This window comes from Musa acuminata, chromosome BXJ1-2 (assembly GCF_036884655.1).
Source record: "Musa acuminata AAA Group cultivar baxijiao chromosome BXJ1-2, Cavendish_Baxijiao_AAA, whole genome shotgun sequence".
Taxonomy (NCBI): Eukaryota; Viridiplantae; Streptophyta; class Magnoliopsida; order Zingiberales; family Musaceae; genus Musa; species Musa acuminata.
The window spans coordinates 21,650,601-21,665,216 of record NC_088328.1 but is presented as its reverse complement, the minus strand read 5'-3'; the positions used below and the strand labels follow the sequence as shown (position 1 = coordinate 21,665,216).

At 41.6% G+C, this 14,616-nt stretch overlaps 3 protein-coding genes across 6 annotated transcripts; all 3 read right to left on the bottom strand.

The window, feature by feature from the left end:
* Positions 1 to 382: 382 nt before the first annotated feature.
* Positions 383 to 3,781, bottom strand: LOC103972478 (uncharacterized). Of its 2 annotated transcripts, XM_009386834.3 has the most exons (4): positions 3,645 to 3,781; positions 3,354 to 3,475; positions 1,109 to 1,167; positions 383 to 929 (listed from the first exon to the last, which is right to left on the bottom strand). In XM_009386834.3, the coding sequence occupies exons 2-4, from the start codon at positions 3,471 to 3,473 to the stop codon at positions 596 to 598; spliced, it is 513 nt and encodes a 170-aa protein (XP_009385109.1). In that variant the 5' UTR covers positions 3,474 to 3,475; positions 3,645 to 3,781; the 3' UTR covers positions 383 to 595. The 2 variants fall into 2 exon arrangements, with proteins under 2 accessions (XP_009385109.1, XP_064947819.1); XM_065091747.1 differs by lacking the exon at positions 1,109 to 1,167.
* A 1,493-nt stretch (positions 3,782 to 5,274) lies between these two features.
* On the bottom strand, positions 5,275 to 8,524 carry LOC135581874 (uncharacterized). Of its 3 annotated transcripts, none has more exons than XM_009386813.3 (9): positions 8,299 to 8,524; positions 7,324 to 7,496; positions 7,080 to 7,261; positions 6,709 to 6,993; positions 6,573 to 6,631; positions 6,459 to 6,495; positions 6,306 to 6,377; positions 5,908 to 6,232; positions 5,275 to 5,832 (listed from the first exon to the last, which is right to left on the bottom strand). In XM_009386813.3, exons 1-9 carry the CDS (start codon positions 8,390 to 8,392, stop codon positions 5,416 to 5,418), a joined length of 1,644 nt encoding a protein of 547 aa, XP_009385088.1. In that variant the 5' UTR covers positions 8,393 to 8,524; the 3' UTR covers positions 5,275 to 5,415. The 3 variants fall into 3 exon arrangements, with proteins under 3 accessions (XP_009385088.1, XP_018676647.1, XP_064947800.1); XM_018821102.2 differs by having other exon boundaries at positions 7,324 to 7,493; XM_065091728.1 differs by having other exon boundaries at positions 7,324 to 7,502; positions 8,299 to 8,523.
* Positions 8,525 to 9,370: 846 nt separating this feature from the next.
* On the bottom strand, positions 9,371 to 14,027 carry LOC135598178 (uncharacterized methyltransferase At2g41040, chloroplastic-like). Its single transcript, XM_065091718.1, has 8 exons — positions 13,838 to 14,027; positions 13,033 to 13,133; positions 12,807 to 12,947; positions 12,013 to 12,094; positions 11,570 to 11,763; positions 11,300 to 11,411; positions 9,852 to 9,965; positions 9,371 to 9,769 (listed from the first exon to the last, which is right to left on the bottom strand). The coding sequence occupies exons 1-8, from the start codon at positions 14,015 to 14,017 to the stop codon at positions 9,632 to 9,634; spliced, it is 1,062 nt and encodes a 353-aa protein (XP_064947790.1). The 5' UTR covers positions 14,018 to 14,027; the 3' UTR covers positions 9,371 to 9,631.
* Between the last annotated feature and the right edge of the window lie 589 nt (positions 14,028 to 14,616).

Sequence of the window (14,616 nt, the reverse complement as noted above, 5' to 3'; positions counted from 1 at the left end):
TAAGCAGATGGAGATCGTGCAAGAGTGGAAGAAAAGAGTTACTTGAGTTTACATTACATAACACGGGTATTAATACAAACATCGATGATTACACTGTTTGCATTATTTTCTTTGATTTTTATTTTAAACAAGTTTGGAGTTTACATTATAAGTTTGGGTTATTAAGTTTCAATATCATTTTATCTTGACATTTAACTCATGTCAAGTTCTTGAGTTTTCAACACCATTGTATGCAGTTTTGCCAGGAAAGAAAGAAAACAATGGTTGTTGCATTTATGATACTCCAACCTTGTTGCTGCTATTGTTACTGCTTTCCTCAGCTTGCTGCTTGATAATGGCTGTAAGAGATTAAAGAGTAAACTCAGGAGTAGTCAAAGAATACTGAAAATGAAATGAGCCTCCAATATATCCAATGTCAGCTAGCAGTATTATGTTTAAGATTAAAACACACTGAGCAAAGTTCATTCACAGGAAGTCATCCCTCCTTTACCCTAATCCTATGAAGAAGCTACTCCCCAAGTACAAAGCCCTAGTGTCTAACCAACACTAGCCAAAATGAAACAAACTACGATGACCCGATGTAACATCCGCTGCCTCACTTTCTCTTCTTGGTAGGTGGCTGCGGGAGTTCCTCCTCTTCCTCCTCATCCTCCTCGTCTTCGTCCTCTTCCTCATCCTCCTCTTCCTCTTCATCATCGTCGTCGTCATCTTCTTCATCTTCACTTCCCCCTTCACCATTGACCTCAGGGTCATCGTCGTCGTTATCGTCTCCTTGGTTATCATTCCCCTCCTCTCCCGAGAGATCATCTTCGCCTCCGTCTTCTTGGCCAGCTCCATCATCGCCATTGTCATCCTCATCCTCGTCCTCATCTGACTCGCCATCGTCCTTATTCTCGAGCATGGCTTCAGGTTTACTTCTTTGAAGTGTCCTTTAGAGAAATAGCACAGAATAAGAGCCTCGATGGCAAACTAAGCCAACTCTATACATGTAAACTAGCTGGTTCAAAACCCAGACTCTGCCAAGCAAGCATGTACCATCAAGGTCTGATTGAAATGTATAATTGCTTTCACCTTTAACTAGGTAGATAGAAAGAGAAGAGCAACCTACTGGTAAATTACTTCAGACTCATCATTCACTGGACCAATTTGACTTGATGAAGAGCCCACCTGAATCAAGTTCAATTTTAAGTGACCAAATATAAGAAACCACTTAGCATGAAGGAAACATGAAACTGATACTTGAACAAACAATTTGTTCAATTTTGATGATCATTTGTTCGTACTAATCAGGCTAGGTAAAACAGAAAGCAAATCCAGAATTTCTCACAAAGCATTCGACCACAACCAACCAAAATGGCAGAAACAATTGTCCTCTGATCTTGAATCAGCCATCATGTGATAATGCTAGGGTTTGGAACAAACAATATAAACAACAAATGTAGCTCAAGAGAACTCCTTGGTTTGCTGAAATTAAAGAGACACAAAAATATGAACATAGTTACATCCCATCTATAGTTTGGATATGCTAGTAAAGGAGGCAGATCAAAGATACAAGGATATCAGTGGAGGCAATAAAAGAAATTAGCAATATGTGGGTCCAGGGATGGTCAACATATGCAGCTTTAACTCTGTGAGTAGATGGAATGTTTATGACTCAGAATCGGTCGGAAATTGCAAAAAAAAGATCTCATCATAGCATCAAGGCTCGCCCCTCATCAAAATGAAAAAAATGTACATCAACAAATCAAATTGATAATGCCAAAGACAGACAGACTAGTCTGGTATATGGACAAACAGTATAAAGAAAGAAAAGTAAAGGCACTGTAGCAATGAGAACCTCCAAAAGACAACACCTCCAACAACAAATCCTGAAGCTAATCAGACAAACAAAGGGGAAAGAAATCGGATAGCACAATTATTTGTTAATGCTCGACCATGAGTGATATATATAAGCAATCCATTGCAAATTTCTCTCCCTTGAAATAGACACATTTATAGACATGCAAACACATATAACTCCATGCAGCATTTAAGATGTATATTACTGTCGCTACCACTAACGTAAGAGTAGCGGAGTTTCACCACATGAAAACCATGCTTTCTATGACAATTCAAGCCCATGAGACATATCCTTCTTTAGATTGGCCCAGTTATAGGACACTCATACTAGGATTGGAACATCCAAGTAGACATAAATGCGTTAAAGGGACTCTTCAATGCACACATAATGGTCCAACATGTAAGTTTGCCACTCTCGAAGATGCACAAACAAGTCACGCTCTTCAAATAGTCAGACCCCATTATTATGTGTTCTTAATTTACAGTAAGAGATTAAGACAGAGAGAAACTTCCTTGTGCATTTGCAACCAAGAATAGGTTCCTCTATTTCAGGTAAGTGCAAGCAACCTTAGAATAGGATCAGGAAGTTATTGGATAGTGCCAGTTTGTCAAAAAGACAAGAAACAGCAAAGTAGTTTCAGTTTCAAAAACCTCAAACTATCCATGTATTGACAAATATCATACAAGCATGGTCAATTATAGAGTCCACAAAGAGTTCCTATGTGCTATAGTTCAGATCTCATGGAATAAGTTAAATGTGCCTTCAAAACAAAGAGAAAACAAGAATCCCTGAAGATCTTTCTGAGGACGAACACGGCCAGTTCCACCATTAGGATGGGGAGGAAATAAATACATGGTATCAAGATCCTTTTAGTAACTTGTCTATATTAAACACTTCAATGAACATCCTGACTCACAGCAAGATTTTTACACTTCACAATGATCAAGTACTTTCTTATTGTTACATTGGATTCTCTTATCTATACTAAATATTCAACACTGGACAAATATGCACTAGAACGTGCACTGTGGTGACTAAGATGGTCAAGAAAACAAGAGTAAGCCATACAACAGTAACAAACATGAAACAGATGAAAAAAACAGAAAGAAATAGAATATGGAAGATTTTTTCCTTCAAATCAAATCTCAAGAGCTGAAGCAGACGAGAAAAGGAAAGTTAACCGAGGAAAAGAATTATCTCCAGAACTTACAAGTGCCTAAACACATACAAAAGCTGGACCTCACATGGAAGGCCATACACAGGCATTTTAGGTCTAAACAACGGGTGAAGCCGAATGTCATGCAAGAATCTCTGAGTAATACGACTCAACACCAAAGAAGACATGCCACACATGATTAAGCACCGAAAGAAAGCTAAAATCCTCAGTACTTGTGTAGCTCAGCACCAAGAAACTATACACAATTCTTCAATCAGCAAATTATCAACTTCAATACGTTACTAAGAAATAGCGAAAGCAGGAAAAAAAAATCAAAAACGGGAGGAGCGTCCGTACCGCCAGGAAAAGCCAAAGGAGCGACCTTTCCACAGCCAAAACGGTCTCCGCCACGAGTAATTCGGCCATGGAATGAAGATCAGCAGGTCCATTACTCTTGCTTCGGCACAGCGCCTCCATCTCTACAGACCAAGCACCAAAATCCATAAATACCAGCCAAAAAGAGAGAAAAAAAACAACGGAAAAAGAAGACGAGAACCACGGCCCTAGCTGAGTGGAGAAACGGAGCTAAACACCGACTCATAAATAGAAAGAGGAGGAGGAGGAGGAGGATGAGGAGGAGAATCCAACCAGGGTCGAAGAGGAGAGAAGGGGGCAAAGGGAGAGCGCTTTCGACGCGATGCTACAGCGCAAGATCTCGCCGGGAGATCCAGAAACACCAAAAAGGGGGTTTTCTGATTAGGGTTTTGGCCGATCGGGGCTCGATTGGGATCCTCTGCAAGTGGTGGCACGTGTTTGTCTGGGACCCGTGGCAGTTTTCCAGGGGCCCGCATCATTGTACTGTTCCCGTGTGGAATTGTAAGATCCCATACGCAACAAAATTTGGAAAGGATCCGATCGAAGGCATTGCCTTTGTTTCTAGTGGGATTGGATGAAATCCAACCTCATCCTATCCAGTAAAAATTCTCGTTATAATATATCGATTTATCAACACAGAAAATACAATCAATCATTTCTTACACAAAACATTTTCTTGAGTAATTTTTTTTTCTCTCATTAACAATAATCTGCAATAATAACATCTAAACCATAGATAGTGTTGGATAAATTAAGAAATCACTGTCACATAAAATTAATATTAGCCTTTTTTATGCCATTAATTGTTGCCGACCACAGACAGTATTAATGGTGGAAGGTTAATGAATGCCATGGGACCATCTCGTTTATGGAGTCGGTCATCTGCTGCCGACTCTTCCGTCACGGAAACCAGCAACACAGATGAATAAAGATCATCTCACAGAGTGGATTTATTCTGACTCCAAATCCATCTTGAAACCATAAACAAGCTCAGAAGTTCATGAAGAAATGATCAGATCACCAAAATATGAGCAGAAGAAGTATATATATTCATGGATGGATCCACTGAGTCTTATATGATCAGGCTGTAAAAATGCTGCCTGCATACATGCATGAACATACATCCACATCTAAGCAAGATTAGGCTCATACGGGGCATCCAGCCACCGCCACTGCTCCCCGGCCATCACCTTTCATCAGGAAGAACCTTGAAGGCTTGGGCTGGAAGTGCCTCCTCCTGCGGAGATCATGGCTCGACGGTCGTATCATCTGCATGAGGAGGCCACCCATCGACGTCGCCTTCGCTGGTCCCTTCGTCTCCGGCGATCCCGCGTGCGCCACTGATCGGCCGGAACTCTTTCTCGGGCCACGGTGGAGCTTGCACCGGAAGGAACCCGGGTGCGTCGTCGGCGAACAGAGGCAGGGCCGAGAAGGGCTGTGGGGCTTGGATGAAGAATAAGAAGCAGAATTCTTGGAATCCATGGAAGGAGGTCTTGAGGTGGAGGTGGTGATCCTCTTGGGGCGTCCATGGCTTCGAGGAAGAATACTAAATACGGTCGCTTTGCTTTGTTGGCTAAGCAGTTCTACGCGTGTGACCCGCTGTCAACACTTGTTGAGCCGCCGTGCTTTGGAGATTCACCATGAAAGCTAACCTTTAGCGATGGGGTTGACTCTATGTGACACTTGTTTGATATGGGAGAAGGACGAGTGGCTGCAGGCTCTCCTCGGAAGGACTACCGACATGAAGGAAGAAGAAGAATCCAGGAGATGGATCTTTTCATCTCCAATCGACACTTTGTGCCGTAGGTTTCTTTGGACTGAGCCAATCCTTCTTCCTGAGGTAATCCTCTCTCTGGCAAGCCACAGGTGTGTGGCTCGTGGTTTTGGTCAAATTGGTCTCGTCAGACTGACCCATTCTCACAAAGATCTAACCGGTCATTGATACAGGCAGCTGTACTTACAATAAACAACATACAAAGCAATACTAGTGGAAGAAAAGAGTCAATATCTTCTGTTTGACCGAGACATCACAGGAAGAACAGCGTCATCTTCCTGATCTCGGAGTTCCCAGTAGATATTTCTCTTGCAGGTGCAGTTGTTCGTGGTCGGATCGAGCCAGAAGCTGCTTGTTACGCTTGCGATGCCACCTCGCGCGGGCGTAGATGACCCAGAGAACCATAGACAGCATCACCGCCGCTGAGGCCATGGCCAAGCCGATGAAGACCTGTTTGCTGTAACGCCCCAGGCCGGGGCAGTGGTCGAGGGTGATGGACCGGAAGGTCTGCCGCACGAAGGTGCAGTCCGCTAGCCCTGCAAGGAACGGCCCGTACTGGTACAGGCCGTGGCTCACGTTCACTGCTGCCATCATCTGTGCGTAGATCTTGGGAGTAATGCGACCGACGGTGGCGCAGATGTCGGATCCATTGACCACTGTGACTCGGCACACGTAGCTGCGCCATACCTGCACGAGAAGAATGGTGGTTCCAGTGATGATGATTGTGACGGTCGGATCGCGAATGAGTTCATAAGGTCGTACCTGAGAGACGTTGTTGAACCCTAATTCTCCGGTGGTGCAGTTGCGGCTGCCGAGGTCTGGGTCGTACGGGTTGCAGAGAGGAGGCAACAGGGGACCGGACTGGTTGTAGTAGAGAGGCTTGAGCATGGGTGGGAAGTCGGCGTTGGAGACGTTGGTGATCACCTGGTTGACGACGTTCACCAGCTGAAAGGTGACCTCCCTGCTTCGCCTCAGAGACGCGTTAGTGGTGGCGACGTCCACGCAAGGGAGGATGTCGTCCATGGCCGTGTGCTCGCGGGGGTGAAGAGCCCATTCATCCATCGAGACGCAAGTGTCCGCCACTGCACTGATAAGGTAGAACACGAGTTATGGCAGTCAGAGACACCATCTCTAATCTATCAGATAAGGTCGGCACTGACTTGTGGAGGAGGAGGAAGAGGCCGCTCAAGAAGAAGGTTGCTGCCACCAGCACCCATCCAACGAGGACGAATCTGAAGCCCCAAAGCCATGGAAATGATGAGGAAACTAAGCGAGACGATGTTGGGGGACAAGCAGAGTGCACAGTTGCTTACATGTAGACGAGAAATTGCAGTCCAAGAATCGAAAATGCTGCATTAATTGCAGAAAAATGTGATCGAGTTAGCCAATGTGACGACAACTACAGAAGTCTATGCATTTCCACTTACTTAATCCGAGAAGAACCAGAAGGAGCACTGCAGCCACGAGGATGATCAACACAAGACGCCTGCAGAAAGGAGCACGAGCCATCTCGCTCAAGGAAACGCACAAGATGCAGAAAGCAAATGAACAAACACCTCATACACAGTATCCAAGTAGTCTCGTATCCTCTTGGAATTGTCCGCTGTGCGAGAGGAAACGCCGTCCGCGGCGTCGTTGAGACTTTTCACGACTGCGTCGATCGCGGCCTGCTCGTCGGCCGGAAGGGAGATCTGACCCACCCCGACCTTCTTAGCGTCGGCCAGGTTGGTGGAGAAGCTCCTAAGGTTGGAGACGGTGGTGTTCGACTGGCCCTCGACGAAATCCAAGGTGTTCGACGTGGTTCCATGGAACTTATCCTGTCCATGGAACAGAACAACGCATCCGACTCTGTATGCAACGCAAGAAGAAGAGCATGTGGTGACGCCAGTCCAAAGTGAGGGCTAATGCAGCAAGTCTTGGATCAGCAAGCTCACATTGTGGCAGCAGTGCACAGGATGAGAAGTGCGACGGCGAGAGCGCAAGTTGTGCGGGAGAAGGAACAACTGCGTCGGGGGAAGCAGCAGTAGCAGCAACAAATCAAAGACAAGACCAGAGCGAAGCCGAAGAACCAGACGGCGGCGACGGCGAAGAGAGGAGCAGCAGTGAAGCCGACGGACTGACATCAACAATTGCCTGTCAGGAATTAGATGAAGGGGTGGATTGGTGAGGAGAACTCACGGCCCAGTAGTGCAGATCGCTGATGTTCCAGCCACCATTGTAGAGTTTGAATCCGTTTAAAGGATCTCTTCTTCGAGTCCTCTCTGCGGCCAAGACGAAGGACGTGTTCTCCACGAGGATTCGAGCAGGTGAATTGGCAGATCTCCTTGGCGAAATCAAAAAGACGTCCTCTGCTGCTCCTACAAATCGCATCTCGTAAGCCACATGCAAAACCAAATCTTTCTACAAAATTCTTGATATTTGGTGTTTCAATTCGCATAAATGCACAAAAAGATGGCCTCTTTTGCCAACAATATGTACTATGATACATAAAAATTGAGCCTTCCCTATCAAAATATGGTTCTTCGATCACAGTGCAAGAAGCTTCATTTGGCGATAACAGAGATTTCTGCACTCTGTAGACGAAGGTGTTGTTCTAAGAATCACATATTTCAAAGCAATGTTCTTTGTCGGAGGACAAAAATCCACGAGCAAAACCAAATCTTTCTACAAAATTCTTGCCACTGCAACTACCGGGAATGAAATTAAGCGTTTCAATTCCCAGAAAGAGGCAAAAAAAAGTAGCCTCTTTTTTCAGATACAATGATCCAATTCACAACAAGATGAACTAAAAAATAAGAAAAGGACGCTTCATTCGGCAGAAACAGAAATTTCTGCACTCGAAGAATCACATCCTTCAAATCAATAATTTTTGGAGGAAATCCCAGAAATACGCAAAAGAGAGGATCCTTCCGCAGATTCATCGGTCCAATTCCGAGCAAAACATTCTAGATCATATAAAAATCAGATCTTTTACATCAAATCATTTTCCTATCATCACAACACAAGAAAGAACACACGGAAAAAGAAAAGCCTTGTTGTTGTTGTCATGGAAATAACATCTTTCTGTGGACAAACGGTGTTCTGAACTGATAACATTCATCTCCCATATAGAAAAAAGAGCATTTCTGTCGTATGATCAAGAAGCAATTGAACCTGAAACTGGTGTTTCTTGCAGTCCCGCAACGGCAGAATGCAGAGAAATGGTGGCGAACATCAAAATCGCCTGAGCTCTACCGAACGCCATCATGCCTTCCGACTCCTAACAGGGAGAAGAATCTACTGAACTCGAAAGATAAGGAAGCAGATCATGTGAAACAACCGCTCACGCACTTTGACTACAAGTTCTCCGATCAAACTATTAGTGGGAATGAAGTAGTAATAATGGAAGAGATGACTTCATCGAGTCGTCGGGGAGTAGATATCTCCACTTGGGGATTCGAAAGCTTCACTTACCATATATATATATATATATATATATATATATATATATATATCGATGACATGCTTCACTACCAACTCACCAACTACGAATCAATTTATATAGATAGATTGAAGTCAACTTTGTTGTAGAGATCACTGATGCGTGACGAATGGCCTGCGTTGACCGCACATATTCTGTAGAGAGCTCTTAGATTTTTGGTTTAACTCATAGTAGATCTCATCATGATCCCAAATCCATATCGATTACAGGTTAAAACCGATTGAAAGATACGCACAGATTTGTTCATAATTCAAGGATTAATGTAGAACATCTTATCTTTTTCGTTTTCTCTCCTCCTTTTCTCGGAATAAAAATAAGAAATTATACTCAGTATCGTAGCATAATTCAAAGAAAAAATTGTGTTGAGCTGTTCTTGGATTCTAACTTGAATCCACTGATAAAAGAAAAGAAATACAAGGATCAACTCTGCTTGTGTAGTCAATGCGAGGATAAGCTCTTCTGAAACAGTCAATGTGTATGATGAACAGACTGGGTCATAATAATCGATTAAAGAAGCTTAGACGTTCTTAGAAAAGAAGGATATGGAAATAGAGGATGGCACGTAACTTGGATTATTTTATTCTCTTTAATCCACTTTTTTTGAATTTAGGCAAAATTAGATCTGTTTCCTCCAAAGTTTGTGATTCTTCTATTTGTCCCTGCCAAATTAATTTTAATTTATATATGCTATATCAAAATTTACAAGGGTAAATATGCTAATTCCAAACTTTGCACAGATAGATATGTAAAACCACACTAAATTTACAAGGAATGAAGTTGGCACATTTGAAGACTATAATATCCATGCAACATTTGAAGATGATGTCTAACATAAGTTAGTGATACACAGATAATTCCATGAGTTCCATACAGAACTCTATAAATACACAACATTAGATGGTGAGGACTCCTTTTTCTGCAGATAGTATCTGTATATTTCTTCTCTAGCATTGGTATTATTTGTGAACAAATCTTCTGAGGAGTGGCAGAATCACAACACTTTTGTTATGGTTTCTGTGCAGAAAACATGATAAAGGACCTCCGCACAGTGCTTGTATAATTGACGAGGCCACAGGATCTGCACAAGTCTTCGATTTCTTTCTCGGTGAAGTAGTTGTAGCTGTTGGTCACTTGGCCGAATGACTGAAAAAATATCGAGAAGTGTCAGCTAGATCCTGCTAGTAGCAACTAGAATGAGAGATGGTGTGAGTGTAAAATTAATTACCTGTCTTAGAGACTGAAATGCTTCTAAAGGTAATGGAGTATTCAGAGGAGATACCAGAAACGTTGTTGCGACAAAGACACCACCACTTCTTAAAACCCGACTTATCTCAGCAACCTGGTGGAATATGATCAAAATAAGTATCTTGTAATGATTAATGAAAAGTAAACCAAAGAGATTTATTCCAAAATAGAAGCAGGGGTTGCATGTTCAAATGGTTTGTTAGCTAGCTCCACCCAAAGGTGAGTTTCCTATAAGAATGAAAATTTTATCAAGGTAAAAGAGACAGATATTACATATTTGTACTTCAATTAGGGTGAAGGCCTACTACAATATTCAGGAGTTGCAAATCTTAGTTGAGCTAAATCACATCTTACTGTGATTAGAGCACATAATTAACTTCTTCAGAAGGCACATTAAAATGAATGTCATGTAAAAAAACCCTTCAGTTCATGTGGCAAATATTTGACATTTAACATGATCACCATGATTGACCTAACTTAATTCTCCATCAAAATGAGAAGAGTGTGGGAAGAGAGAAAAATCTCTCACACATTTAATGTGACAGTTTTCTGTAGACCCAAGACACCTGCATGATGTTACGTTGCAGGATTTAAGAAAAGGTGCCATCTACATAGACTATGATAAAAGTATGAGAATGGTTAAAACTAGAGAAGTTTAGATTTTGTTTCAGTTTTAAACTAAAGTTTGTAGTTTGATGGGACACCTTAGAACCAGTAACATGCAAGTACGGTATTTTCCGATTGACACATCTTCGCTGCAGGAAGTCTGTGGGGAACATGCCCAGTAAAATGTGGTATCAGCAAACCTCAGATTCATGACAGACCAATATGATGGTTCCACGTCGACATGATACATGTCATCTAGCATGGGTGCCACAGCAAGCCTATGCGGTACTTGGTTTAGACAAGTGGTGATGAGTTTTTGCTAATCTTCCAAATATGCAACAAGGGCAAGCATGATATTCAACAGTGTTTCTTTAAATGTGTCAGGTTTGTTGCTTTTGTAAACTTTTAGTGGTTCTATTAATTGTGAGGTTAAGGTACATAATATATTACCAACTCTTGTCATGAAACTTAAGATTGATATAAATGGACAAGTTACTTTCAGAAGGAAGTCATCTAAGAATCTACAAATGATGCTCATGTCTTGACTGGCAACCAAACCACCAGGAAACTACCACCCATGAGAAGCCACTCACGTATGAATAAACATCTGCCAAATGCTGCCACTTTTTATAGTGCTATGTAAACTATAATGGTATATCTTTGACACAAAAGTTCATAATTTATGTCACCTGTTCATAAGAAAATCACATCCAAGAAATTTATATTTTCTTTGCACAAAAGGAAACAGAAGAAGTCTTTGTAGCTTAAAGGAGCAAGTTCCATAAATATCATCGGACTATAGCAAGAAAATTGTATTATTACCGCATTGGAAGGTGAAGGCCAGCAATGCAAAGCTGCACCAGCATGAACGGCATCAATAGAACCTGATGCAAAGGGAAGCCTTGATACATCTGCCCTTACAAGAGCAAGGTTTCTATAAATTGTCAAGCAAATTCATTATCCCAGAAGTAAGCTCAAAATTATACAAAATGATTAGAATCAACTTCCTTAAAAACCATGACCAAAAAGTTAACGCAATAAAATAATTTCTGAAGTGAAAACACCAAGTGACATGATCAGGAAGATACTTACGTTGTTATTAGAGTATCATCTTGCTTGATGAACTCATAGCATTGACGAAGCATATTCTCAGAAAAATCTAGTGCGACAACAGCAGAAAAAGATCCAGATTTTGCAAATTTTCTTGAAAACAAGCCACTCCCACAGCTAACATCTACAAGCAAACCGCCTGCGACAGGCTTGAAGTATTCTTGAGCCATGTTGAACTGCCAAGTAAACAATATACCAGCAATTCATCAATTAACACTTGGAGAGACCTCTACCATGTTGACATAGTGGTTCATTATTGGTGTATGCACATCATCATGAACACAGTGCAACTGAAGCAAGAATGTTAGTCTTTCTTTTTAAATATAGCCTTCATAAAATAAACAATGCAGAGGTGAGACTCATAAGATGGAATCTTGGAGTAGGATATGAAACAATAGGAAAATGAAAAAAGGTGAAGAGTATACCTCTTCATCAAGACCTGGAAAGCCACTTCGGTTGAAGTTTTGACGCCATCCTCTTTCATAAAGAAATGAAACAAGTGGACTCCTAATGTTAAGAAGACAAGAAAACATGATACATATCAAGTCATGAAGTATATATGCTTTAGATATGATTTTTTAAATATATATTAAGTCAAAAAAATCAAAGTTGACAAGCTTTGATAAAATTTGCTAGTGGAGCATGTTTGGTTGAAACATCAGCGGAAGCTAGTTTGGCTTGTAGGAAGATGGACTCTTAATCTGATTCCCAAAAGAAAGATATTGTAATGCTCATCTCATTGTCAACAAAATGCAGGGGTTCCTTCAGAAACAAAAAACTTAACCTTTAGAATCTCAGATTTAAGCCATCTTGAATAAATCTTCAGTAATGGTAGTTGTGCCACTAGCTATTTACCATGCTGCAGTGATGCTTATGGAGAACACTTAAGCATATATCCACAGGCCAATAGCAAAAGGTCAATAATCCAGTTGTTGTGTTTATTTAAATTGATGTCTTAACCGACATAATAGACCTTTGCATATATGGGTGTTTCACAAATGAAGCATACCACAATTTGAACTCTTGATTTCATTATGAATAAAATATCTTCAGAAATCATTCATTGTCCTGTCATCCATGTCAGTCTCTTTTGTGTGAATGCTTAAGAATTTCACAAATACCCTTGAGACAAAGAAGATAACAAAATCAAGTGATTATATTGAATACCGTCACACACAAGTCAATGCATAACACATAGGTGAACTAGGTACTAATATACCTAAACAACTCAGTCCTAGCAGGCTTGAACTCGCTGTACTCTGTTGTTCCTGAAGTGATAGTTAGATCCAAATAAACATCTTTACTGGTGAATGACTTATTGCATTTCTGACACTTAAATCCGGACCTGTATATGGATGGCCTGCAGCAATTACAAGAACAAAAAATAATTAACCCAAGTAAATAACCAAGTATTTCTATCTCATGGCATGTAAAACTGTACTTACACATTTAAACCTGCAGGTCCTTTTCTTATTAATGGTTCATAGCAAATTGGGCATGCAAGCAACTGGAGGTCCATTGAATCATTGTGCTGAACTCGAGTCTCCTGTAAAGCAATCCCTTCAGAAAGTACATCCAGCATTTCACGAAAAGTCAAACGATCACATAAAGAATGAAAAATACAATGATATGGCAGCATGTAAAATAAAAGTATAGTTAATTAGTAACTACATGCCCCATAAGAGTAGAAGGATTTAGGTTCGTTTGCAGTTATGCAGACAACCAAAGTTAGCTCAGGAAGAAGAAAAGATCACCACAGAAGTAGCTTATCATTAAGATCACGTTCCTATCACTGTGATTCGTTTAATTTTTGGCAGAGTGCCAAAAATTACTTCTTGGAATTGATTGGTTCTATAGACATTGGCAAATAAACCCTAATATCACAACCAATTTGTAACATAATCACGAAGCACAAGTCAAAAGCTATCAGCAAAAGCCACCAAAGGCACATTAGATCTCACTACAACACAACAAGCGTTCTACCAGAGGTCAATAAACCTGTGCAACCACCACACCATCTCTCTTCTGATCATGGAAGGTCACTCAGAGGAAATCGATAATTCGACATAATTCTACAGAAACGAGTGGACCAACCAGCGAGATTCAGCAAAGAAGCGTGCCAAAAAACTCTGCTTTCCACTCGATGGATGTTGATGTAAGCCCGAAGCGCCCACAATAGCAACCGGCATTCTCGATAAGGTTTATTGAAGAGAAAGGAGAAGCCTTTTTGGGAATCAAGACGAGGCTTACCTGCTCGACGGAGAGTGCGGCGGTAGCGGAAACACGAAGACCGCGGGAAGAGCGGGGACCAGGGACAGAAGGGCGGGCACGGAGCCAGAGAGGGTGGGGAGGAGGGCGGAAGCCACGGAGGGAGGAGTGAAGTTGGGAAGAAGAGAGGGTTGGGGAGGAGATGGCCATCAGGCCCGTCATCACACTCGACTTCTCTCCCTGTCTCTCTCTCTCTCTCTCTCTCGGTCTCTCTGGAATGACCGGGTTTCTAAAGTTGTCTCTGGGGAATTCTAGACCGTTGGTTTTTGTGGGATAGGCTCTTCCCCGTCCATCATCCTGCCACCACTCCTGATGAATAAATAAATAAAAGGAAAATAGAAAATTACTATATTTCATGATGTGATGACCGATGAAAGCTTTATTAATTTCTGCATATTTATGTCATTGGCCGTCAACACATACGAACCCATTGGTCTTCCTCTTCATCTTCTTATCATCTACCTGCCCACCTTTCTATTCACTTCCGATCATCTTCCATCAAGGAACAATCTTGGAAACCTCTGCAATGGCATGACAACTTGCCAAGATTGATTGCGTCTCAATAATAGTGTCTCGAGCTTTCACTCCAAATGGTGATGTTTTCCTGTATGATGGGATCATTACGAGTGCTTATTAAGATGCCGCCACCATGGGAGCAAGAGTGTCTTCAAGAGGTTTCCATGGTTGGAGATTGTTTGGTCTAATGTTTCTCTTTCAACACGATGGATTTTGTCATCAATGCATGATCTAATGATCTATAG

Bases quoted from the DNA above. Each gene is read 5' to 3' on its own strand.
- LOC103972478 (XM_009386834.3), bottom strand. From the start codon at position 3,473: ATGGAGGCGCTGTGCCGAAGCAAGAGTAATGGACCTGCTGATCTTCAT. The intron at 1,168-3,353 runs GTACGGACGCTC...AACTTGATTCAG, and splicing joins TCCTTTGGCTTTTCCTGGCG to GTGGGCTCTTCATCAAGTCA. The intron at 930-1,108 runs GTAGGTTGCTCT...ATTTCTCTAAAG, and splicing joins GAGTCTGAAGTAATTTACCA to GACACTTCAAAGAAGTAAAC.
- LOC135581874 (XM_065091728.1), bottom strand. From the start codon at position 8,392: ATGATGGCGTTCGGTAGAGCTCAGGCGATTTTGATGTTCGCCACCATT. The intron at 7,503-8,298 runs GTTCAATTGCTT...TGCGATTTGTAG, and splicing joins GCAAGAAACACCAGTTTCAG to GAGCAGCAGAGGACGTCTTT. The intron at 6,496-6,572 runs GTAAGTGGAAAT...CAATTAATGCAG, and splicing joins TCTGGTTCTTCTCGGATTAA to CATTTTCGATTCTTGGACTG.
- LOC135598178 (XM_065091718.1), bottom strand. From the start codon at position 14,017: ATGACGGGCCTGATGGCCATCTCCTCCCCAACCCTCTCTTCTTCCCAA. The intron at 13,134-13,837 runs GTAAGCCTCGTC...ATTGCTTTACAG, and splicing joins CCGCACTCTCCGTCGAGCAG to GAGACTCGAGTTCAGCACAA. The intron at 12,095-12,806 runs GTATATTAGTAC...TCTTAACATTAG, and splicing joins GCTAGGACTGAGTTGTTTAG to GAGTCCACTTGTTTCATTTC.